Genomic DNA, 26297 nt, shown 5'->3' on the forward strand with positions numbered 1-26297 from the left:
ATTGCAAGTGTGGCTTCGTCTTTACTTAAGTAAACACCATTATTTTAATAGGAATTATAATTTGGGCTTCACATTTGTTTTAATCAGCTTTTTCCTTGCTGTGACTTAAAGATCTGACCAGAACAACTTTAGAGGAGGAATAGTTTATTTGAGGGATCAGGGTTTCAGAGGTCTCAGTCCCTAGACAGCAGGCTCCATTCCTCAGGGCTCGAGGGGAGGCAGGACATCATGGAGGAAGAGTGTGGTGGAGGGAAGCAGCTCACAGGGTGATCAGGAAGCAGAGAGACTCCACTCTCCAGAGACAAATAGAGACCCCAAAGCCACGCCCCCAATGCCCCCTCCTCCAGCCACACCCACCTCCTCCAGCCACCACCCAGTTAATCCCATCAGGGGTCCATTCACTGGTTGGGTTAAGGCTCTCACCACCCAGTCATTTCTCCTCTGAGCCTTCTTGCACTGTCTCACTTGTGAGCTTTTGGGGGACACCTCACACCCACACCATAACAATATTCTCTCAAAACAAAGTATTTGCAAATTGTCTGTTTCCCCAGTGCTGCCCAGTAGGTTTGACTCTGCTTAACATGGAATGAGAGTTGTTCCTGAAAATATGGTTGAACATTTAGCTCCAAAACAAGAGTACAGCATTTTGTTTGTTGTTGTTGTTGTTGTTGTTGTTGTTGTTTGTTTTGGTTTTTGCCCTGAAAAATACTTTCTCTTTGACACCATTTTAGTAATAGTGAAAACACATTTTTAAATGGAATATTAGCAGCACCATTTCATAGGGCAACTCTGCAAACTACAGAAGATGATAGCATCTTCAGCTAATTTCTGCAAATTGCTGTGGAATTGGGGTCCTCTTTGTGTCTAAGAATATCTTATGTAGAACATTTGCTTTTTTCCAGTGGTTAATTTCTTCCTCTCATCAATAGGACAAAATATAGCTTATATAATGAGATCTCATTATAATGGGCTTTAATGGGCTGAAGGTCAAATGATGTCCCCATAGCATAACTATTCATGACCAGAGCCTAATCATATGCAGTTTGGCTAAGTACATATTATTGGACTTTGTATCATAATGTTCGTCCTAAATCTCCTGATATTCAGCTTCATGGGATTCATTATGTAGCCAATTAGGAAGAAAAGAGAGAAGAAACAGCATATATGTATTTTTATGATTTTTTTAACTTTAATTTGTTCATATCCATTACAGGTAACACTAGGAGAGGTTCTGTATATAATTGATACATTCCCAGAAAGGTATATTAACAAATCCTTAGGAATTGGGAACACAGATTCTGGAATCAGATTGCCTTCCCTGGGCAATTTACTCATCCTGTCTAGGTCTCTGTAGCTTCACCTGTTTATTGATGATGATAGTAGGACCTACCCTATCATTGATAACTGAATAAGGCTGAATCATGCAAATGAAGTATATATAGGGTTAGGGTTAGGGTATATAGCCAATACACATAAATGTTAGAAGAGAGAAAGAAAGAAGAGAATTATCTTAAATTGAATGGACGAATGAACCCTAATATTCTGGGGTGTACCAGGGATTGAACCCAGGGGGCACTTAACCACTGAGCCCCATCCCCAGCCCTATTTTGTATTTTATTTAGAGACAGGGTCTCACTGAGTTGCTTACGGCCTCACTGTTGCTGAAGCTGGCTTTGAACTCACAATTGTCCTGCCTCAGTCTCCTGAGCTGCTGGGATGACAGGTGTGTGCCACTGTGCCCAGCATGAACCCCAATATTATGTATAACTCTAAAGCACTAACAAAAAATTTTTAAAGAAAGATCATTTTTAAAAAATTGAACTGGCAAAATAAGACCTGTCCACATGAAAACAAGACAGGATGGCAAAGTCCCCAAAATGGCACTGGGAAGTGTCTTCACAGTGGTTCACAGTGGGGCTGTGGATTGCAGTGGATGCTGGAGTCTCTATGGAGGAAGTTTCCTGTAGGCTAGGACTTGCTTCTGAAAGTGTGGGCCCAGACCTGCAGCACTGGCATCTCTTGCAAGTTGTTGGAAATACAGACTCTCAGACACGACTCCTGACCCACTGAACCAGAACCTGCTTTTCAGCAAGATTCCTGGAAGCTTCCTGGCACATAACGTTGCAAAGCCCTTTCCTAGGACACATCTCGCTTCTCAAAACCACCAGGCCTGTCATTATCTCCTGTCAGACCCAGCAGCATTCACGAAAGAACAAGACTGAAGAGAAGAGCTTGTCCTTTGAAAAGTTCCCACTGCAAAAACAAAAACCAAAAAATCCTGTTAGAATGTAAAATTCTAAGAGCTATATACTGGAAACGATGGATCTGACAAAAATAAGTAGAATCAGCTAAATAAAGTATGAAACATAAGTTATGATCCATTAATATTTATGCCTAGATAGGGTGAAAATCACAAATATTTATTTCTTCCAGATTGAAATGAAAAACCCAGAAAACATATAATCGCTCTCATTGAGAGGATGTGGGCAAAAGTTCCTATCCCTCTCGGGTTTACAAAAGCACACCTAGCCCTTGAATGCAAGGTCACTTTGGTCCACGTGTCTCTACGTTCATTCCCACACATGCGAATCAAAGAGCCGCACTACAGCATTTCCTGGGTTATCCTGGGTGCACCCCGTGTGTTGTGTGAAACAGTCAGATGCACACACACCCAGCTTCATCGACACTCCCCAGTTTCTCAAGCCTGCCTACCTTCTGTCCATATGCACCTGCACAAATCTTGCCTTCCAGGGACACAGTCTTTTTTTCAAAATTTGTTTATTTTTTCTCTTTAGATATACATGACAGTACAGTGTATTTTGACATATTACATATAAGTGGAGAATAGCTTATTCTGATTAAGATCCCATTCTTGTGGTTGGACATGATGTGGAGTTTCTCTGGTCATGTGTTCACATATGAACACGGGAAAGTTCTGTCCCATTCATTCCACTGTCTTTCCTGTTCCCATCCTCCTCCCTTCCTTTCATCCCCCTTTGTCTAGTCCAATGAACTTCTATTCTTCCCCTACCCCCACCCCCTTATTCTGTGTTAGCATCCACATATCAGAAAGAACATCTGACCTTTGGTTTGGGGGATTGGCTTATTTCACTCAGCATGATGATCTCCAGGTCCATCCATTTACCAGCAAATGCCATCGTCTTATGCTTCTTTATGGCTGAATAATGTTCCATTGTGTACATAGACCACATTTTCTTTATTCATTCATCTGTTGAAGGGCACCTGGGTTAGTTCCACAGCTTCGCTATTACAGAGACACAGAGTCTTTGAGAACAAACTTATAGGAAACAAGGGACAAGAACTAGGGGAGAACCGATGGAGAAAATAACAATAGCATTGACCATTTTGCAGATACTTAGCTATGCAAGGTATTTTTCCTGCAAGATATTCATTATTTTTCTGATTCTTGCAATAATCCTCCAAGACAAGCTATTAATTTCCTACTAGTCCACTAAGTGAATTAAAGTTGACGAGGTTAAATAAATCGCCAAAGTCAAGAGGGCTAAGAAGTAGCCTAACTGAGACTAGAACTCAAGTCTTTCTTGGGCTAAGGAAAGACATTGAAGGAAGCCAACAGTCATCTTTTGAAGGAATGGCTTCTGATTTGTAATTCAAATGCAATATTTTCCCCCTCAGTTTCACTTCACATGATAAGCAGGGAAGTAGCAAAAAATATTCTAAAGTCAGACCGAATTTATGCTGTGGATGGTGAAGCACAGGGTAATTTCCTCCCTGGTATTTTAGAAGTTCTTCATTTGAACCATCTGTTGCAGGCTGACAGATGGGTTGATATATGACAGAATAATGGATCTTCAATTCTAGAGAGGCAAAAGGAACGCTTGAAAAATAGCAGCTCTTTTCATGAACCTATCTGTCTGTTAATGCCACTTGTTCATTTGAAAAAAAGAAAAAAAAAGAAAAAGTTGGTGGGAGGGAAATGTGAAATAAAATCATAATCACCCTCCTAAACGGAAAGTTTCTCCTGATTGCCAAAGGTCAGGTACAGTAGAACATGCCCCTTCTAAACTCACGCCATATATTTCACATCTAGTCACTTAAGAGGCTGTAAAGAGAGGAGGGAAGTACACATAAAGAAAAATAATAAAAACAATTTTTTTTGGAGGGGGGGAGCAGGTACGAGGGATTGATCTCAGGGGCATTTGACCACTGAGCCAGATCCCCAGCCCAATTTTGTATTTTACTTAGAGACAGGGTCTCACTGACTTGCCCTGCTAAATTGCTGAGGCTGGCTTTGAACTCACAATCCTCCTGCCTCAGCCTCCCGAGCCGCTGGGATCACTGGCGTGCACCACTGGGCTCAGCGAATAAAAACAAAAAATTTCAAACCACCTTCTATCCCTACATCCTAGCCTTAAATTATCTCTATTTTTTCAAACTTATGAGATTTTTATACCTTGACATAATTTAGAAAACAGGCAGATTTTTGAGACCCAAATGATTTTTTCCTTTGTGTGTCTTCCAAATACGATGTCTCTTTTCATTTTTCGTCTAGTTAGTGGGTATGTGTGAGAAACGATCCACAGTCTCCATTTGGCTAGGTGCTAGGGATGCAGTAGTTAAAGAGAGTCCTTTCTGTAAGGGGGAAAAAAATTGATAGAGGCATTCCTTTGCCATATCCGTGGCTCATTCTCCCAGGGAGAGCTTTTGCAAATGGCCTTAAATCTTCTCACAACGACTCAGGTTCTTTTCCAAACATGTACTGTAACCTGATGAAACACACACACACACACACACACACACACACACACACACACACACACATAGAGGCCTACCAAGAACCAGTGGCTCAACACCTTAGAATGAGTGGACCAAGTCCAGGCCGTGTCTGCTGAATCTCAGCCCAGGGCCACTCTTTTCCAAAGAATGTCACAATACAGACTGGGGGGGGAAAAATAATCCAAGTCATAACAATTGAATTCCTGTCAAGTGTCATGCATAGGCTGTGATCCAATCAGGCTTACATCTTCATCTTCGTTATTCTCACAAACATTTTTGCGACAATTAAAAAATAGTCCAGTCTCCACGCTCAACATTTCTGTGTAATGTCATTCCTCACAATAACCCCGTAAAAGAAGCAGTCCTCATCCACGTTCCAGATGTGAAGTCAGAGAAGTGCAGCACCTGGGGACAAACCGGCTCTGTGGCATTGCTCCTGGCCACACATATCCACTGCTCCTGCTCCTCCCTGGGAGGTGCCAGTAGTGTAGAATAGTAAGTTAATAATAGCATTGTGTCTTCAAGGAGTATTTGACAGCCTGAGTTCATCTCAGCAGTTCCCTCCCACTCGAATATTATGTAATTCTGCAAAAGAAGAAGAGGTGCCTTTTTTCCTGATTTTCAGGGAGGGTCTAGGAAAAAAAGAGTCTAGGACAGAATTCACAGAGATGACCTGATTGGGAAGGTGGGGTCCAATAGCCAGCTGAAATGTCTCAGGGTCTGCTGTAGGAATCTTCAAGCAGAGCTTAGTGACGGGGTAACTGAAGAGCATCAAAACAAGTTAAGAAATCACTGTGGGCAGGGTGCAAGGGCGCACACCTGTAATCCCAGTGGCTCAGAGGCTGAGGCAGGAGGATTGAGAGTTCAAAGCCAGCTTCAGAAATGTAGTGAGGACCTAAGCAACTCAGCAACATCCTGACTTTAAATAATCTATATATTAATATGTGGTGTGTGTGTGTGTGTGTGTGTGTTGCTAGAGATGTGGTTCAGTCCCTGGTACAAAAAAAAAAAATTACTTTGGGTTACATGACATTTTAATCATCCCTGTCTTTACTGTCTGCCATTATATGGGTAAAAAGGGGGGTAGCGTATCATCTATTTTTAAAACATGTGCCCATATGTGTGTGTGTGATATCCCATAAATCTATGACTCCAAGATGCGTGCAGGTGTGTGCTAAACCATGATGGGGCAGTTTCAGTCTCATGATGAGAAAATACTGTAGTCTGGGGCACACAGAAGAAGTAAGTTCAAACCGGGCTGCTTCTGCCCCACCCCCACCCCCACCCCTGGGCCTTCCACTGTGTGTGCTCGATGCGACAGTTTCTCCAGATGTTTCTCCTGGATGTCCCCCGACATCTGTTGTTTCCCAGATACATTTAGAACACCCAGATGTTTTGTGCCAAGTAGATGAGGCTGGTGGTTAATTACCTAGATCTGAGCCTTTTCAACTAGCTGGCTCAATGGCAGCTCCCAAAATATTTTGGAAGTGCTAAAAAACAAATAAAAATGGAAAAGACAGATATGTTTTCAATAAGCTTCTCCAAAAAAAAAAAAAAAACAGACTGATGTTTTCAATGAGCTTCTCCAAATCTCCAGATCCACCCTTGACTAACGCCACTATTATAATTTCCCCCCTCAGTTATTTTTGAGACATCTAAACTGGTTTCAACAGTTGCTTCACCTCTGATCGAGGATCTTGGACTTGTTACTTGTTTATGAATTTATTCATAGGTGTGTCAAAACCAATAACCAGTTATTTGGAAGAGGTGCCATTTCGTGGGTAAGCTAGGAAGTCAGCCAGAAAAGCCAACAATGCCGATTGCTTTCCTAGACTCACAAACTGCGAGGACCCCGAAAGGCAAAAATACTCTTCTGCCAACAACTAGATCTACCTCTACCCCCGATTCGTTGACCTCTCAGCCCTCGGACTCCCCTTATTTATTATTTTCTAAGACCAAAGGGACTACAGGCGGAGAAGTACAGATAGTTGATAACCTCTGTAGCCACTTGGGTCACCAAAATGCCTCCTCCCACTGGTCACTACCTCTCCTGGGAGCACAGCCCAAGAAATTTCCAGATCCAAATGAACATTCTTCCTTCTTAATGAATGTAGCAGAGAGGAGCCAATGCTCCCTCTAGAGGCCAATTCATAGGCCTTCTAGATAAGCCATTCTGTGGTGCATTGGTTTTGAGAACCATTCAAGAATCAAACCTAAAATGATTCTGAATGCAACCAGCTCTATATAACTTTTTCTGTCCCTGTAGGCTGGACCAGTCAGGGCTTCTAAACTCCCACCCTTTTTTATTTTCAAACACCAAGACCTTTTCCTGCAAAGTTGTTAGCACCATATGCAGTGACACTTTCTTTTGTGATTATTTGACTAAGGTTTTTCTCCTCTATCACAGTGAGGACTAGGCCTCTATTTGTTATTATTAACTACCACGCTCCCCAAATCTGGCTACAAGTAGATTCTCAGTATGGATTTGGTGAATAAATGAATGAACCCATCTGATTTATCAACTCTCAGCACCCACCAAATCCCATGCCAATGGCCTTTTCTAACCTATTTCATCTTAAACTTCATGCACTAGAATTTTCCTATATCAAGACTAATTAAAAGTACACTTTCAAGCACTGGGCTAAGCATGCTATTGTATTAATTCCTTTATCTTTGGCTCTATGAACATTTATATCATTATTACCCATTATTACATATAGGAAAACTAGATCTCAATAGGAAGCCAAAACTAGTTACTAAACACTGAGATTTGAACCCAGGACTGCTTGATTTTCAAGATTGTAGACATAAATACTATGTGCCACTGTGTATTATAAAAACTTACCAATATGAAGGCTACTGTACACATTATCAATGAAAATTAAATATAATGATGTATGTAGTGTCTGGCCGATAGTAAGTAATAGAAGCTAATAATATTATCAATATACAATAGATATATAATCAATACAATTAATTTATTTTAAACTGTTATTAATTCACTCATATTACTATTAACTTATTCTAAAGGGCTTGTGCTATTTACAATAAAAAGGTTAAGGAGGATCAGTTGAAAATCAAATCAGGTTAGATTTGATTTGAAAATCAAATCAGATTTAATTTTTTTTAGTTGTAGATGGACACAATATCTTTATTTTATTCATTTATTTTTATGTGGTGCTGAAGATTGAACCCAGTGCCTCATGCATGCAAGGCAAGTGCTGTACCACTGAGCCCCAACCCCAGCCCAAGGTTAGGGGTATTTTTAACATATGATTTATAATAGCATCACAGAAGGCTAGGAAAGACTTTCATCTTTTCTGAGTTTACCAAAGAGTCCTGAATAGTTCCCTCTTGTATCAAGATTATGAAATCACCAGGTGCAGTGGTGCACACCTGTCATCCCAGCAGCTCAGGAGGCTGAGGCAGGAGGATCTCAAGTTCAAAACCAGCCTCAGCAACTTAGAGAGACCAAAGCAACTCAGTGAGACCCTGTCTCTAATAAAATATTAAAAAGGGCTGGAGATGTGGCTCAGTGGTTAAGCATCCCTGGATTGAATTTCTGGTACAAAAGAAAAAAATAAATTTTGTAATCAGTTGTCTATGACTAAACTAAAGGGAGAGAGAGAGAGAGAGAGAGAGAGAGAGAGAGAGAGAGAGAGAGAGAGAGAGAGAGAGAATCTTTTTAAAAGTGTTATTTTCACAAGAAAAGTTAAAATCATAAATGAAGAGGTCTCAGTTCCACAGCAGAGCAACCACAATTCAATTGATGAAGATCTCTGGGAACAGTTTAGAAAATATAAAGGGTAGTATGTCCCATCACAATCAAATTCAACCTAAGGGAAAAAAGAAATGAAATCTTGCATTAATCCTCAAGCACACACCAGATTCTTCACACACAAAACAAGATAACTCATTAATACTGTGGCCTTATAACGGAAGAACATCAGCATGCGCTATATCTTTCTTTTTGCAGAATGCTGATTAATTGACTGTGCGACAATAGACTATCTTCTTGTTGTAGAATAAAACATCCCAGGCAGTGTATAACGTGGAAAGATGTAAACCACTGGAGGGCTGAGAACAGATCTCCTTTGGCAGGGATCACCCTCCCCACGCCTGACCCCTGATCCATTTTTAGAACAGCACCCAGCCTAGAGTGGCAAGATGATAAATGTTGGGCAGAGGACTGTGAAAAGGGGCAAAGAGAACAATAGACAATGTGATGCGCAGTCAAACTGATCTCAGTCTGGTATCTAACCGCTCTAGTTACCTAACTACTCTAAGCCGCACCTTTCTCATTTACAAAATAGAAAAAATAAATAAACATTGCAACTATCCCAGAAAATTGTAATAAAGATGAAATTAGGTGAAATAGGTAAAGCACTGTTCTGGTTGGGATGTGCGGTGTCCCCCAAAAGCTCACGTGTGAGATGGTGCAGGAAGGTCCAGAGGAGAGACATGACTGGGTTGTGAGAGCCTTAACCCAACCAGTGAATGGACCCCTGATGGGATTAACTGGGTGGGGGCTGGAGGAGGTGGGTGTGGCTGGAGGAGGGGGCCTTGGGGGCGTGGCTTTGGGGTCTCTATTTGTCTCTGGAGAGTGGAGTCTCTCTCTGCTTCCTGATCACCATGTGAGCTGCTTCCCTCCACCACACTCTTCCTCCATGATGTCCTGCCTCCCCTCGAGCCCTGAGGAATGGAGCCTGCTGTCTGTGGACTGGGACCTCAGAAACCCGGAGCTCTTAAATAGAACTGTTCTCCTCTAAAATCGTGCTGATGGGGTATTTTAGTCACAACAGCCAAAAAGCATTTTAAACGTGTGCTCACTTCACACCTTTAGTGGTGGACTCCAGGAAAGCTGCTTTGGGAGACAAGGAGGGTCACCTTCCAGTGAGAGTCACAGACTCTGGAGCTCAACCAACATTGGTTACAACAAACACTCAGCAATTTAGCATCTCAGGCCTCCAGCAAACCACTTCATCTTTCTCACTGTAAAGCGGGGTCAATGATAGGCACTCTGGAAGTGTCACTGTGAGCATTAAATGAATAATGTATAGAGGCTCAGTGTCTGGTACCTAGTTACTACTCCATGAATGACAGCCAGAAGTATTAATACCACCACTTCAAGTTTGTTACAAACCAGAAAATTTAAAAGATTTGGCAAAGCTCACTCCGTGTCAGGAAAAGGGGAGTCTGACCTCCTGGGACTGAAAACTCCATAACTGGTTGAAATTCTCTCTCTCTCCTCTCTCTCTCTCTCTCTCTCTCTCTCTCTCTCTCTCTCTCTCTCTCTCTCTCAGTACAGGGGATTCAACCCAGGGGTGCTTAACCACTGAGCCCCAACCCCAGCCCTTTTTATATTTTATTTAGAGACAGGGTCTCACTGAGTTGCTTAGGGCCTCGATAAGTTGCTGAGGCTGGCTTTGAACTTGTGATCCTCCTGCCTCAGCCTCCTGAGCTGCTGGGATGACAGATGTGCGCCACTGTGCCTGACTGAAACTCTTGATTTATCTTCAGAAACTGGGTTTCATAAAGTTGTTGTAGAAGTAAAATGAAACTGCATGCAAAGCATTTAGCACAGACCCTACCACGTGTTGAGTGCTTCATGGTGGCAGGTCCTCTGAATCTTCTGCTCCTCTACTCTTCTTTCTCCTTCTCCCTCTCCCTGATTCTCATTCTTCACCCTTCCTTCTCTTCATCTCCCTACCCCTTCCTCTTACTCTCTCTTCCCTCTATCTTTCCCTCCCTCCTGCTCTCCCTTCTCTTCCTCCTATTTCAGAATGACAGTCAGAGCAACAGGAAGACTCCATATTTACCCACCACCTCTCCTGAGAACAGAGCGCTCAAGTCCACCTTTGCCCTCCACCCAGGACATGGCGCAGCTCTGATGGGCAGGGCCACCCTGTGGGCTCACCTCCTTCCTGGGGCTGCTAATACACAGGGCCTCTGTTCACACGGACCCGCCTTCAGACCTCCACAAAGTCACTGCCATAAGGAACTGGGTGACCATGTCCACACACCTATGGGACCTCCACAGGCCAAAAGACATCTGAGAGGCCTGCTGGCCTTGTCGAGGATGAGTCAAGAGACAGCTCGCAGAGCCATCTCAGATCAGAGAACCAAAAGAAATCAGGCCATCAGTGACCCACGACAGGGAAGGGGCATCTCTCACTTGAACCTGAATATAAATGTGCTCCCATCTGCTCATTGTGAATCGGAACTGGCTAATAGGACAGATCTCTAGCAAATGTGGCTACTGAATACTTTAAATGGATTAAGATGTACTGCAGGGCCTGTAGTGATGGCTCACGCTTGTAATCCCAGCAGCTTGGGAGGCTGAGGCAGGAGGATCTTGAGTTCAGAACCAGCCTCAGCAACTTAGCAAGGCCCTAAGCAATTCAGTGAGAGCCTATGTCTAAATAAAATACAAAATAGGGCTGGGGATGTGGCTCAGTGTTTGAGTGCCCCTGAGTTCAATCCCTGGTACCACCACCCCCAAAACAAAAGATGTATTATAGGTGCAAAATACCTATACCAGAATGTTCCAAATTTCAAAGACTTAATACCCCCAAAAAGCTAAAATATTAATAATTTTAAATTGATTATGATATTATAATGTTTGCTATATTGGACTTTATTATATTAATGTGAAATACTTTAGCATAATTAATTGCACAAGTTTCTTTTTGCTTTTTTTTTAATGCACCTCCTATACAACTTAAAATTGCGTATGTGTTTCATATCTGTGGCTTGCATGAGATTTCTAGTAGATGACTGGGTTAGGATTTCAGCTAGAGATCTCCTAGGTTGGTGCCTTACAGTCCTTTCCAAATGTCAGACATTCTAATTTCTGGGTCACAAATTATTTTCTGTTGTTTAAGTTACATCATTTTCTCAAAATATCATTTTTTTTTAAAATAAAAGCATAGACCATGACTAGCTATAGAGCCCCAGTCTTATTTGACTTTATTAAAAGATAAACCTACAAAGTGAACCAATGGAAAATTAATAGGACTGGACTGTGGTTAGGTAAATTTGATTGCTTGAAGGCTCTGACCCTGGGGCCAGTTTTCTTGGATGAAAAGGACTAGCATTTGCTAAATGGGTGTGGATGACAGATTAGCACCCAACGGAGACCTTCTCCTTTACTAAGCTGATTGAAAGAGAATTGTGAAGGAAAATGCCTTTATCCCTATGTAGCTCAATGTTATTTATTGCTACATTTATGGTCCCACTCTATCTTTAGAAAATCTGAGCATAATAAAAAAAAAAAAAGAAAAACACCCACCAGGACCCTAAAATCCTGGATTCAAATCACAATTCCTTGTGACAATTGGGCACATCACTTAAATTCCCTGCATTTACCTCACTGTTCTGTAAAATAGGTAATATGATTGTCTTCACCCTCTCCCAGCTACTGTGAAGCTCTTTTGCCATAGCATGTTAAAACTGGTAGGCACCCACCCTCTGGAAGTCTGAAGCCATTATTATTCGTACCTCAAATAGAATAATGAAGCAAACCTGTGAGTTGACAGAATAGGAAGTTGTCTTACCTGACCAGTGCTTAGCTCTTCTCTTCCAAGACAAGACCAAAGCTCCGCCCTCCACTGAGCCGCCATCTTGCTGGTTTCTGTTTTCTGATTCACAGCATCATGCTGGAAGCAAAATCAGCCAAGTGAACCCTCTGACACTGGGATGAAGGTAGCTCTTAGTAGTATCCAGTACAGGCTCTCAGTGAAAGCATGAACAAGAGAAAAAAGCCAAATAGAAAAAAAAAAAGCCAAAAAGCCAAATATTTCACCAGACTGAAATATGGGCAAATTTTGCCAATAGGTAGAAATGGAGTAATTGACTCTGTGGACTCATATCCAGTGAGGCTGGGGTGTACCACTAATGGAGAGGGGTGGAGACAAGTTTACCTGGCTCTGATGTAGTCAACTTTTCTGTCACCAAAGAAAGACTCCCTCTTGTGTGCCCCACAGTGATCCAGGATTGGCAGCTTTATTATATTAAATTTCATTCTAGTAAAAACCAAAAAATTTTGAACAATTTATCAGATGACAAAGTACTCCTAAAAATGCTAAATGGAACCAAGGCAACCGTCTACGTTAAGCCAGACTGTTCCTTCTGTGGGTGAAACTCTTTTCTTTGTTTGCTGAGCAGACACTTTAGGCATACAGCAGAAACACACCCAGATTGCATGCCCCAGTTCTTTGGGTACAGGATAAGATCAGTGGCGCAGAGTTCACCCAGAAACCATTCAATGAACCATGGGAAAATGAACCTCTTAATCCTGAAGCTGCAGTTTCTAGGCCTCCTCTGACAATTTCTTGGGGTTTTGTGGGAACCACCCAGATCCAAGCAGGAGGGCTTTTTGAAGCATTGCACCACCTTCAAAATGGCAGGCTGTCCACTACAAGAGGATAAATAACACAAACAAAGCTAGTGGAAGGTATCTTCAAAAGGTTAATGTAGGCACCAGGATAACCTACCAGTACATGTTACAAATTCATCTTCCAGTAATCCTACCTGTCTTAGAAAGATGAGGAGTAGATTGTAGACAACTGGAATCTCGTCTGCCCCATCAGAAGTCACTTCCCAAGCAGTGAGCCATTTACCTCTCCTGGAACAGAAAAATGGCTCCAGGATATTCAAGATGGCGGGTTAGAGAAAGGCTGCATTCCTACGGCTCTGTTGCTAGGGATTCAAGCAGAGGGAGGTGCTTGAACCTCCAGAGACACTACAATTCACAGGGTAGAGGTTCTGTTTCTGAACTAAACTCAGCCAAAGGACAGCGTCCCTTGCTCCACACACAAATGGGTGACGCTCAGTCTTCAGCTATACCTTAATACAAAGCAAAGAAGAGACCAAAACCCAAACTCACATCTAGACCTCAAATAGAAATGGCTAAGGGTGGACTCCCAGGTCCCACTGTGGACCTCCAGTGCTTCAGCAAAACCAGAATTAACACAAAGGCTCTGGATACCACACCTATGAGGCGGTCTCCATCTAGATCACTCCATGACACTTTGGACAGTAAAGACTATTCCCTCAACGGGGCCACACACGAGAGCAGACAAGAAATTAATCCCGACAGAAAATGGCTCTAGACAGCCATGAACATGGCATTCAGTGACACGAATGAGAAAACAGGGTCAAGCCTTCTGATTGGGCCATGTTAGGAAATTTCCCTAACACCCTCTCACACCTGTTAATCTCCCGGCTTAACAAAGGTCCTAGGTTCCAAAGCCTTGGACGAACATCTCTCCCTAGAATTGGAGCTGTTTTATTTTCAACCAGACAACATTTATGTTTGCATTTTTTCTTGTATTGATGGGAAGCTATATCGCTTTAACATGTATGGAACACGTTTCATTATCTTTCCAAAATAACCTCATTTGTGCAGAGAGCATAATGGCTTTAAATGAAATATTAAGCCAAACACAGAAGGCATGTCGATGAAATCAAAATTGTTTAGGTGGTACCAAATTGACTGAAATTTAAAGAACATCAATTAGAGTAACTGTTCACCTAGAATACACCAGAGCATTGTATTCCTCCACGCTCCAGAAAGCTGGGGTTATGCTACAGTCATCAAGCCTGATGTTAACTGTAAGTATTTAACCAGTCTGCGCTTCAGTCCTGTCACAAGTAAAACAGGGCAAACAGAAGGGCCTCGATTATAAGGTTAATGATGTCTATAGGCCTTAGCCGAGGGCCTGGTATTGAGGAAGCTCCCAGTGAATGGGAAAAATCCATTCCGGATTTCTTCTGATCTCCTTTGTGCCCAGGAGTTGATATCCATGCATCACCTCTTCGGGTTTCCCACCTCCTGGAGCCCTTGGAATTTGGCCAGGGGTGGCCTCAGCAGGAAATAGGAAAATGAACGGAAACTGGGGTCAAATATTCCCTCCCACGTCTCATTCTCTGCAAATCAACCTCAAACTCAGATTTATGCTGGAAGCCAAAAACCAAAACAATTTCAAGCTAATATATTCCCGCAGTTTTGACAGGGTCTCCCCATTTTTCTTAGTTATAGGAAGCCTGGCTGGAAACTATTTTTGGAAACCCTTGGGTACAAATAGTTTTAATGCTAATAATGTTTATTATTTAATCTAGTTATGGGTAATGCTGTTCACCGGGTGGAGTGGCAGGCGCCTGTAATTCCAGCAACCTAGGAGGCTGAGTTCAAAGCCAGCTTCAGCAAATTAGCAAGGCACTAAGCAACTCAGCGAGACCGTGTCTCTAAATAAAATATTAAAAAGGGCTGAGGATGTGGCTCAGTGGTTAAGCAATGCTGGGTTCAACCCCTGGTACCCAAAATAAATAAATAAATAAACAAAATAATGCTGTGATTATTTTAGGGCCATCTGAAGTTCTGCCTGGGACAGCCATGGCTATAATCACGCTGTGTTCTGGTCACGTTGCCATATTATCTTTATTTAGTCAAATTATAAAATCGTGCTTTAAAATAAACAATCTAATGTAAAACAAGGTAACAAGAACCTCTAACCCTGCCATTAATATTTGGTGAGTTCTTACACAATGTTATAGTCATAAAAATACAATGGGAATATTTTGTATATTCATTCATACATTCATTCATTCACTCAACAAATATGAATGATGCCTTTTCTGCCAAAACCCAGCAAATAAGCAAGGTGGAAAAGTCCCTCCCTGCATGGAGCTGACGTCTTATCAACAGAAGTTGGCAAACAAGCAAACAATTTTTCAAATTGTCAAAAGTGCTAGGTAAAGAAAATAAGGAATGGGAGGCTGAGGCAGGAGGATCCCGAGTTCAAAGCCAGCCTCAGCAACTTAGCGAGACCCTAAGCAACTCAGTGAGACCCCCATCTCTAAATAAAATATAAAATAGGGCTGGGGATGTGGTCAATGGTGTCCAGAGTGCCCCTGAGTTCAATCCCTGGTACCCCTCCCCCCCCAAAAAAAAAAGAAGAAAAAGAGGAAAGAAAAATAAGGGAATAGAAATAAGGGGATACATTTTAGGGAAGGTGACCGCTAGTGAGGAGTCTTAGAAGGTGGTAAAGCAACCTACCAATCCTGTAGAAGAGCACCCAGTACAGAGGCCCCAGGCAGGAACTCACCTGGCCTGACGCACAGGTTCTACCCTGAAGTTCCCACCTGGGTACATCAGAAGCATTTCCTGTTGCATCCATTCATTTGAGAAATATTTGCTGAGCACCTGTGGTCTGTCATCACAGATGGAATTCCCACCCATGCCATCTTTACATTTTAGCTGGAGGAGATAAGGGAGACGGTTGAAAAAAACAAGTAACTACACCCGGGTTTGTAAAAGGGCAACAGGAAATTAAAACGAGGAGAGTAGGGGGTTCATCTGGGGGAGTGCTGTTGGTGTGTAGTTGGCCAGGAAACTTCTGGATAGCATGAGACCTGAGCAGAGACTTTAAGGAAAACAGGCGACCCACGTGGATATGTGGGGAGGGCAACGTCCTGGGAAAACCTCGGAGCTACACGCGTTCTAGGTGGGTGTGAGCCACAGCAAGGGGCCAGTGTGGCTGGAAGGGCCGAGGGTGGGAGGACAGGACAGGAACCAAAATCAGAGCGGCAGCAGGCACAGCCAGATGGTGATCTCTTGTGAGCCTCTGTATGGCCTCTGGCTTGCATTGTCAGGAAGGTGGGTGGGCGTCGCTGGCTGTTTTTGAGCAGAGGATGTATGTGCAGCTCTACCCTCTGTGCTGGGGCAGACAGACGTCAGTAAATCATGTTCTACGGCCCTATTTTTAAGAGTCGCACATTAACTTCTTTGTGGCAATGTTTTTATTTATTTATTTATTTTTAGCACTGGGGATTGAACCCAGGGGTGCTTTACCACTGAGCCACATCCTCAGCCCAATTTATTTATTTATTATTATTATTATTATATTTTATTTAGAGACAGGGTCTCACCGAGTTGCTCAGGGCCTCGCTAAGTGGCTGAGGCTGGCTTGGAACTGCAGATCCTCCTGCCTCAGCCTCCCAAGCTGCTGGGATGACAGGAATGCACTACCGTGCCCAGCTCATGATTTTTAAATGCTGAGGTTTGTAACCTTGTTCAAAATTTCCTCTTTCCACTTCAATAAGGCAGAAGTTACTCAAAGGAGATACACAGTCATGTAAGCTCCTGCTCCGTGGGTCATGCTAGTCATGGTGGTATTGCACTGACTGCTGCTGTTATTGGTGGTTGTTGAAGTGGACATTCACTGGTTCCTCACTATTTGCCAGGCACAGCAATAGGCATGTTATTTATAGCATCTTATTTGATCCTCACAACCCTCCTATGAAACAGATGCTGTTATTATCCCAATTGACAGAGAGGCAAACTGAGGCTTCAATTTGGCAAACTCCCTACAGACACAAAGCAATCAAGTGTAAAATGAAGTGTTCAGACCCAGGCCTATCCGGGGACAGAGTCTGAGCTTCTAACTCAAATATTTAAGGGATCATCTACACCGATCTCTCTTTCGGAGATGAAACTAGAAGATAAAAGAATGAATCAGCTTCCAAAAGCCCTGTACTAAGTACAACCACATAAATCTTTGGTTTCAAAGTTATAGTTCCTTTCCTGAAAATGCTTCATTACTATTTTTCATATTGAATTAAGCAAGACCTCAAGAACTGCTTTTGAAAAACAATTTTGTGTACTTGTTTGGAAAGGGAGATGATAGCCAGGCACAGTGGTGCACACCTGTCATCCCAGCCACTCAGGAGGCTGAGGCAGGAGGATTGAAAGTGCAAGGCCAGCCTCAGCAACTTCGTGAGGCCCTAAGCAGCATAGGGAGACCCTGTCTCTAAATGAAAAATGAAAAAGGGCTGGGGATGGGGCTCAGTGCCTAGGTGCCCCCTGGGTTCAATCCCCAGTACCAAAAAATAATAATAATAAAAATCATGGAATTGGTGGGTTCACAGGAATGAGTCCTATTTGGGGAGTAGGAAGCGATAGCATGCAAAAATCCACCGGGACATCATTCCTTAAGTAAAAATAAAAAGTAACTAAGAAGGAAGACTTTCATTCCTTCAAGGAGACAAGAGAAGCAGCATGGAGTAGCAGTCCCCGGAGGCAGATGGCCAGGCTTAGGATCCCAGACCCTGCATCTACCCCCACGTGACTAGGACAGTTTATGTCACCTCTTGGCACACCATCTTCCCCCACAGCAAAATGGGGGCAGGATTATTATTAGAATTACATGAGTAGATGCATATGGACTTGGAAAAACACTCACTAAATGTTAGGAATGATGAGTGTTTAAACTAATAAATATGAAATCTTTGACATGATTTTCTCCAATCTCCAACTGAGAGGTCTTCACAGAATTCTGTTCTGATTCCACCATCCTACTGGCCTTTTTTTAAAAAAAAAAATTATTGTTCTTTTTAGTTATACATGACTGTAGAATACATTTTGACATATTATACACACATGGAGTCTGACTTTCCACTCTTGTGGTTGGACATAATGTGGAGTTTCATGGGTCGTGTCTTCATATATGAACCTAGGAAAGTTCTGTCCCACTCACTCCACTCTCTTTCCCATTCCCAACCCCCTCTCTCTTCCCCCAATTCCCCTGTCCAATCTGGTGAACCTCCATTCCTCCCTCCCTCCTGCCTATGGTGAGTCAGCATCCACATATTAGAGAGAACTCGCAACCTCCGTTTTTGTGAGCTTGGCTTATTTCACTTAGCAAGATAGCCTCCAGCTCCATCCATTTACAGGCAAATGCCATAATTTCATTCTTCTTTATGGCTGAGTAATATTCCATTGTGTATATATAGCACAATTTCTTAATCCATTTATCTGTTGAAGGGCACCTAAGTCTATTCTATAGCTTAGCTATTGTGAATTGGGCTGCTGTAAACATTGATGTGGCTGTGTCATGGTAGTATGCTGATCCTACTGGCCTTTTAATAAGTCTTTTTCTAAATATATGAGTATAAATCATGAACCACCACAGTTCCATGTTCAGAATACAATGGTCTATATGGGCCCATAATCAATATGTAATCAAAAAGGTCAAAGTCCCTGATTTGCATATTTTTATCCTTCATAAGACCACACAAGTTGAATGCATGCATGCATGAATGAATGAATGAATGAATGAAGATTCCAAATTGGAGGTAAACAGGAAATTATAACTTGATAGTTTATCTGGCCTATTTATTTGTAACCATTCTTCCAATTTCTAGTTCAAACCCATCACTTGAGTTTCTCTATTCCAAATGTTCTTATTAATGTTGAAGCAGTTGTAGATATCATATTTGTTTGCATGTTGGTTGACACTTTGCCTCATTCCAAAAAGAACTTAAGGTGGTTTATAAGGGTTCATAAAACTCAAGATGGAACTAATCAAAAATAAGAAGGAAGGAAAGATGAGTATTAAAAAATAGTTAAAAATACCATGCCCTAGCCAGGCATGAGGGTACAAACTTGTAATCCCAGCAGCTCAGGAGGCTAAGGCAGGAGGATTGTGAGTTCAAAGCCAGCCTCAGCCAAAGCAAAGTGCTAAGCAACTCAGTGAGACCCTGTCTCTAAATAAAATACAAAATAGGGCTGGGGATGGGGTTCAGTGGTCGAGGGCCCCTGAGTTCAATCTCCGGTACCCCATAAAAACAAAAACCGTGCCCTAAAAACCATGTGAATAAATTGTGGATTGACCCAAATATTCTAGAGCCAACACAAAAAGGTAAACGGAGTTAGAAGATTCAGAACAGTCCCTGGATGAAAAGAGACCAGTTGCTCCAAAGGTTTAGCCATTGTTAGTTACAAAATTCTCTGAAACATTCACCACAAAGGTCCCCCTATCGAATCCAGGCTCACTCAGCACCTGAGCAGCGTCAGAGTCCCCAGTGCAGATCACAGAAGCTTGATGAGAAGCCATTTAGCCCCAGGGACAACCGGACCCAGGCAAATCAGAAGCTCCTGCCCTTGGGTAGGAAAGAAACAGTCCAAGATTTCTGCTCGGGACAGGACTGGCTATCTAGAATAAAAAGAGCAGCCTATTTCTTTCTTTTTATTTATTTATTTATTTATTTTGGTACTGAGAATTTACTTCTGAGCCCCATCCCCAGCCCTTTTTAAAATATTTTATTTAGAGACAGGGTCTCTCTGAGTTGCTTAGGCCTCGCTAATTTGCTGAAGCTGGCTTTGAACTTGCAATCCTCCTGCCTCAGCCTCCCAAGCCACTGAGATTATAGGCATGTGCCACTGCGGCCAGCCAAGAGCGGACTATTTCTTGGATGTATCAAAGTTATTATATTTCTTTCTGGGTTGGTGTTTCTTTTAGTTATTTTAGGTAAACAGCATGTGACATTTTTGTAGTCAAATGAAAGCACACTAAATCTGAAAAAGGGTCTGTTAGGACATAGACTGGGCTCAAGTCTTGGACAGTGACTCCCACCTCTCCTTCCATGAGAGAGGACATGGTAACTAGTCCCTAATACACGGAGTCTAACTCCCCATTCTTGTGGCTGTACGTAATGTGGAGTTTCACGGGTCGTGTGTTCATAGGTGAACATAGGAGGGTTCTGTCCCATTAGAGAATTCTGTCTCTAAAATAAGTCGACCCCTTACATCATAGAGATTTTTTATTTGTTGCTGTTGTTAAAAACAAAGAAGTTTTTCCCCCCTGCAAAGAGGAGATTTTTAGAGTCAAACCTGGATATGAATTCTGATTCTGTCACTTCCTAAGTGATCTTGGACCTCCTGGAAACTCAGTGTCCCCATCTCTAAAATGAGCCCTACAAATAGTGTCTAACATGATGATTGTGAGAATGATTTTATATAGAACCTCTCACCCACAGTAGGCATAAAACATTATAGCTTAGGACACCCATAGCGCAAGAGTTAACAACTAGAATCAACAAATGGGACTTACTCAAACTAAAAAGTTTTTTCTCAGCAAAAGAAACAATAAGAGAGATAAACAGGGAGCCTACATCCTGGGAACAAATCTTTACTCCACACACTTCAGATAGAGCCCTAATATCCAGAGTATACAAAGAACTAAAAAATTAGACAATAAGATAACAAATAACCCAATCAATAAATGGGCCAAGGACCTGAACAGACACTTCTCAGAGGAGGGTATACAATCAATCAATAAGTACATGAAAAAATGCTCACCATCTCTAGCAGTCAGAGAAATGCAGATCAAAACCACCCTAAGATACCATCTCACTCCAGTAAGATTGGCAGCCATCATAAAGTCCAACAACAACAAGTGCTGGAGAGGATGTGGGGAAAAGGGTACACTTGTTCATTGTTGGTGGGACTGCAAATTGGTGCAGCCAATTTGGAAAGCAGTATGGAGATTTCTTGGAAAGCTGGGAATGGAACCACCATTTGACCCAGCTATTCCCCTTCTCGGTCTATTCCCTAAAGACCTAATAAGAGCATGCTACAGGGACACTGCTACATCGATGTTCATAGCAGCACAATTCATGATAGCAAGATTGTGGAACCAACCTAGATGCCCTTCAATAGATGAATGGATAAAAAAAATGTGGCATTTATACACAATGGAGTATTACTCTGCATTAAGAAATGACAAAATCATAGAATTTGGAGGGAAATGGATGGCATTAGAGCAGATTATGCTAAGTGAAGCTAGCCAATCCTTAAAAAACAAATGCCAAATGACTCCTTTGATATAAGGGGAGTAACCAAGGACAGGGTAGGGACGAAGAGCCTGAGAAGAAGATTAACATTAAACAGGGATGAGAGGTGGGAGGGAAAGGGAGTGAGAAGGGAAATAGCATGGAAATGGAAGGCGATCCTCAGGGTTATACAAAATTACATATAAGAGGAAAGGAGGGGTAAGACAAGATAATACAAGTGGAAGAAATGATTTACAGTAGAGGGGACAGAGAGAGAAAAGGGGAGGGGAGGGGAGGGGAGGGGAGGGGGGATAGTAGAGAATAGGACTGACAGCAGAATACATCAGACACTAGAAAGGCAATATGTCAATCAATGGAAGGGTAACTGATGTGATACAGCAATCTGTATATGGGGTAAATTGGGAGTTCATAATCCACTTGAATCAAACTGTGAAATATGATATATTAAGAACTGTGTAATGTTTTGAACAACCAACAATAAAAAAAAAACATCATAGCTATTATTACCTTCCATGTAACAGTGTTCCCAGGCTAACATAGATAATGCATAGGTGTGTTACAACAACAAGTGGATAAATGAATGAATACTACCACCCAGGGTCTCTAACAACTGGCTAAATTCTAACTCTTTAAAGCCATCAGAGCTTGGTGGGTAAGAGCGAGGACTCAGGAGTCAGAGAGCCTTGGACAGCTCTTAGAATAATGATAAGAACTTTCTGACAAGGTATGGTGGCCCAAACCTGTGACCTTAGCAACTCAGGAGGCTGAGGTAGGAGGATCCTGGGTTCAAAGCCAGCCTCAGCAACAAAGTGAGAACCTTAACAACGCAGTGAGAGCCTGTCTCAAAACAAAAAATTGAAAAGGCTCAGGGGTTAAATTCTTATCATGTACATATGATAAGGGATGTTGTAGGATCTGTCAGATGAGGATTATGTAGTCCTTGGCATTGTTCCTGAGACATGGTGAGCGTTCAATAACTATTATTTTTTTTTACCCTATGATTTATTTTTATTTTTTTTAGTCATATGTGACAGCAGAATGTATTTATTGTTATTGTATATTTTATGTAAGTATGAATATCATCAATCTTCATTATCCCACATATCTCTCTTGTTCCTCCTGCTTTGGTGAAGTGGCACCCCCTTTCTCTACAGAAAAGCCCTCTTCACCATGGCTGATTTTAGGACTGTCAGCAAAAGAGTCTCTGCAAAAGAGTCCACTGTAGATAAACTTCCTATTTTCGAGTCACCCTGTTTACTTGGCCACTGGCTGAGAAGATACCAGCATTCCAGGTGCTGGACACCCCCTTACTAGTTTTTCATAAATGCACCCAGTACAGTACTTTGAAGAAATGTGCAAACAAGGCCTCTGGCCTTGAGCTGGGCTTCACAGAGATGTCTACATTTTTAAGATAAGTTACAAATGGGCCCATGGTAACAGCTGGCAGGGGGAGGAAAGAAAGGGGAGAAGAAGCTCTCCCCTTCTCAGGTGCTGTCCTTGAAGGGTTAACTGGCCCAACATAGTGAAAGAAAAAGCTGCTTTTGTGTGAACTTCTGCAGACTGTGAACTTCTGAGCCCCTCCATTTACACGCTGGGTATAAAACTCTGAAACTCCCTGAACTCGGGGTTCAGGGGATTGATTGATTACAGCAAAGGCTGTACCCTCTGAACCTGGCTGCAGCCACATAAAACTGTTTCCTGCTCTCTTTGGTGCCTGGCCTCGTTTGTCCCAACAATGGGACCTTGGAATTTTTCTAAAAGGCAAAGCAAGTAGTTATATAAAGTACTTGTTCCTAGAACTCACGTCCATTTTCTTTTCCTGCTCCATCTCTGCTCCGTAGGACTTCGTGGTCACCGTGGTCTTCTCCTTCTTGTGGTTGGTGGGCTCATCCGCGTGGGCCAAAGGACTGTCTGATGTCAAAGTCGCCACAGATCCCAAGGAAGTCTTGCAACTCATGTCAGCTTGCAAGCAGCCGTCCAACAAGTGCATGGCTGTCCACAGCCCTGTCATGTCCAGCTTGAACACTTCTGTGGTGAGTTGGTTTCCCCTGCGGCTTAAGCCCAATGAGTAAGAAAAGCACCTCCAGAGTTGGATGGTAAATGTCTGCCTCCCAGATTAGGCCAGCGGAACAGGGGAATTTCACTCCAGGTGCAAGACCGTCCTTTGGTCCTCAAGGTTTTTATCATCAGAAATCCATACACTCCAGGGCCACCGATTGACAGACTTCTTAATAGAAACCCAGCGAGTATCAGCAGCTACTGCTTAGATGACTGTCAAGTCAAAATTCTAAGCCAAAAGCAGACATGGAATCTTAACATGAAGGCTGCCACCTGCCAGAAGTTTAAAGGAATTTCTGATGGCATAGAAGTTATCTGGGAGGGAAACATTATTCAAACCACGAATAGAATACACCCAACTGGAGAAGAAAATACTCAAACTTCATAAGTTGCAAAAGAAATTACATGGCAAACAAAAGTGCCAGGAATAGTTATGGTCATTTTTTAAAAAATCTTCTCCATCCTCTTGGTTTAGTTGCTTGATAGCTTTAGAAAAGATGTAATCTATGGATTGAAGATGGTCAAATATTGTCATCAGGTTTGTGGCTCTTACAGGACGAGAGAAAATCTGACAGTTAGCAGGGATGCTAAATTGGATTCTTAATTTATAAGGGTAAGACTTGTGTTATTCCCAATAAAGAAGCTGTGTCTGAAAAAAGATAGAAGCTGTAACGGCAGCACAAAATAGTTTGTATCGAAGAAGAGGAAGCTCAGCAGTGTTTGTTAAAGGAACAACATTCTTTAGCAACCTTAGAAATAATTATTTTTGCTTCAAGGTTAACCTGTGTTTCTACAGCTTTTTGGAATTCAATCTGAGAAGCTGCTGGGGAGGGAACTGAGATTGAACCAGGGGTGTTTAACCCCCCAGCCCTATTTTGTATTTTATTTAGAGACAGGGTCTCACTGAGTTGCTGAGGGCCTCACTAAGTTGCTGAGGGTGGCTTTGAACTGAGATCCTCCTGTCTCAGCCTCCCCAGCCTCTGGGATTACAAGGGTATGCCACCATGCCCAACTTGGGAAGGCTCTTACAATGCAGGAAAAGGTTGCTCCTCTGCTCCCAGGGATTTTACCACTGATTCCTGCTTTGGTGAGATAGTAACCATGGAAACAAACCATATTTGAGGACCTCACAATCATTTCTATTGATTGTTGGCCTCACCTGTAGATAACTGCTTTGAGGTATACATTAGCATAAGCAGTATTACTTATTCTACTTTGTTTTATAGACAGTGTTTAATGAAAGTGATTATAACTCGGTTCTCAAAACCTAAGAGAACAAAGATTAAACTGTTTGATGTGTTTGTTAGTTTGATAACCAGTCTCCAATAAATTGTGAAACCTTGCAGGATCCTTTAAATTCTTCTGCTAGTGTCTTCGATGATTTTTAGTCTAGAAGACAGGAATTCAGAATGAAAAAACAAGGTGATTGTTACAGTTATGTATCCATAGCTGTTTTCTCATAACAGAAAAGTCACTTCAAGCTGGCTAAAGCACAAGTCTTTGTATCCCTAAAGTCTATTCTTTGAGCCCCACTTCTGATACCAATATCTATATGTGTTCAAATATTTGGACTGCAAATAAGAGAAACTGACTCTAACTTCATCTTGGAAAAAAATTTTTAAAAAACAGTTTTGGGGAAGATATCAAATGGCTCATGAACACGATGATGAGATTTGAAAACACAAAGGCAAATCTTGAGGAGAATCAGAGTTCCAGATGCCAGATACTAAAGAATAGTCCCTCTGAGTTGCCACTAGTGGAAATTTTTACCTAACTTTGCATTTTTCTTCCAGGGTTGCATTAAGTTCCAGGAGAGAGCTCTAGCCACTGAGGTGGAACACGGCTCTGCAAACGAAATCAGATTTGTATTTCCTAAATCAGAGGAACAACTATGAATCAGCCCAAACACAATCATTTTTTTTTAAATTACAAACTTGCCTTCAAGTCATATGGATAGGTTATGCAAAATGGAAAATAATTGGAAAAATACTATCATGTTGCCTTGCCAGGGTAGAATCCAGGGCCAAGAACCAAAATATCATTGGGAAATGGAACAGGTTTTATCTCCCACTCTTTTCCTTCCCTCTTTCTGGAGCTTTGTGTTTTTCTGTTGAAAGAGAATGTCTGTTTCATTATCGTCTCTTTCCAGATAGACTTTCACTTTTTCTCCATACCCACAACAGAAGAAAACACCTCACAGATTCTAAGTTTATATTTGCTGTTAAAGAAAACTTGGGCTGGGTGCAGGCCTGTAAACCCAGCAGCTTGGGAGGCTGAGGCAGGAGGATCGCAAGTTCAAAGTCAACCTCAGCAAAAGCGAGGCCCTAAGCAACTCAGTGAGACCCTGTCTCTAAGTAAAATACAAAATAGGGCTGGGGAGGTGGCTCAGTGGTCAAGTGCCCCTGAGTTCAATCCCTGATATACCATCCCCCACCCCACCCCACCCCCCAAAAAAGGAAGAGAAAGTTTGGAACGAGCTACAATCACTCCGTTCCAATTCCAGACACCTGGTAGAGAACCTCTCTAAGGCCTTCTGAGCACCTTTGTCTTATCACTGGGGAGTCTGTCATCTAAATACAGCACTCACTCTCCTGGGCCAGAGCAAGTTTTAGAGAAGGAGCCAGACACACACCACAGTAGGTGACGTCTTCCAATAAATGGGTCAGGAAATAATCACCTTATCTTCCACCTTAGTAACAAATTGACTTTCTTCAAGGCACTTTGGCATCTATCATTTCGTAATGACACATAAAGACAGATGAGCTATCCAGATAATGCCCCTGAGTGGAGCTGAGGTTAAGGGACCTGTGTCAAGTTTGCAGATTAATGTCTAAAAGTCAAAATTC

The 26297-nt window shown here is 42.2% G+C and overlaps 1 protein-coding gene across 2 annotated transcripts in view; it reads left to right on the forward strand.

Annotated features, from left to right (window-relative positions):
- Synpr (synaptoporin) overlaps positions 1 to 26297 on the forward strand; it is a 334976-nt gene that overhangs the window by 303788 nt on the left and 4891 nt on the right. For both annotated transcript variants that reach the window (XM_021733267.3, XM_021733268.3), the window contains one exon: positions 23235 to 23426. In XM_021733267.3, coding sequence (XP_021588942.1) covers positions 23235 to 23426 — 192 coding nt within the window. The remainder of the gene's footprint in view (positions 1 to 23234; positions 23427 to 26297) is intronic.

Source organism: Ictidomys tridecemlineatus, chromosome 2 (assembly GCF_052094955.1).
Source record: "Ictidomys tridecemlineatus isolate mIctTri1 chromosome 2, mIctTri1.hap1, whole genome shotgun sequence".
Classification (NCBI taxonomy): Eukaryota; Metazoa; Chordata; class Mammalia; order Rodentia; family Sciuridae; genus Ictidomys; species Ictidomys tridecemlineatus.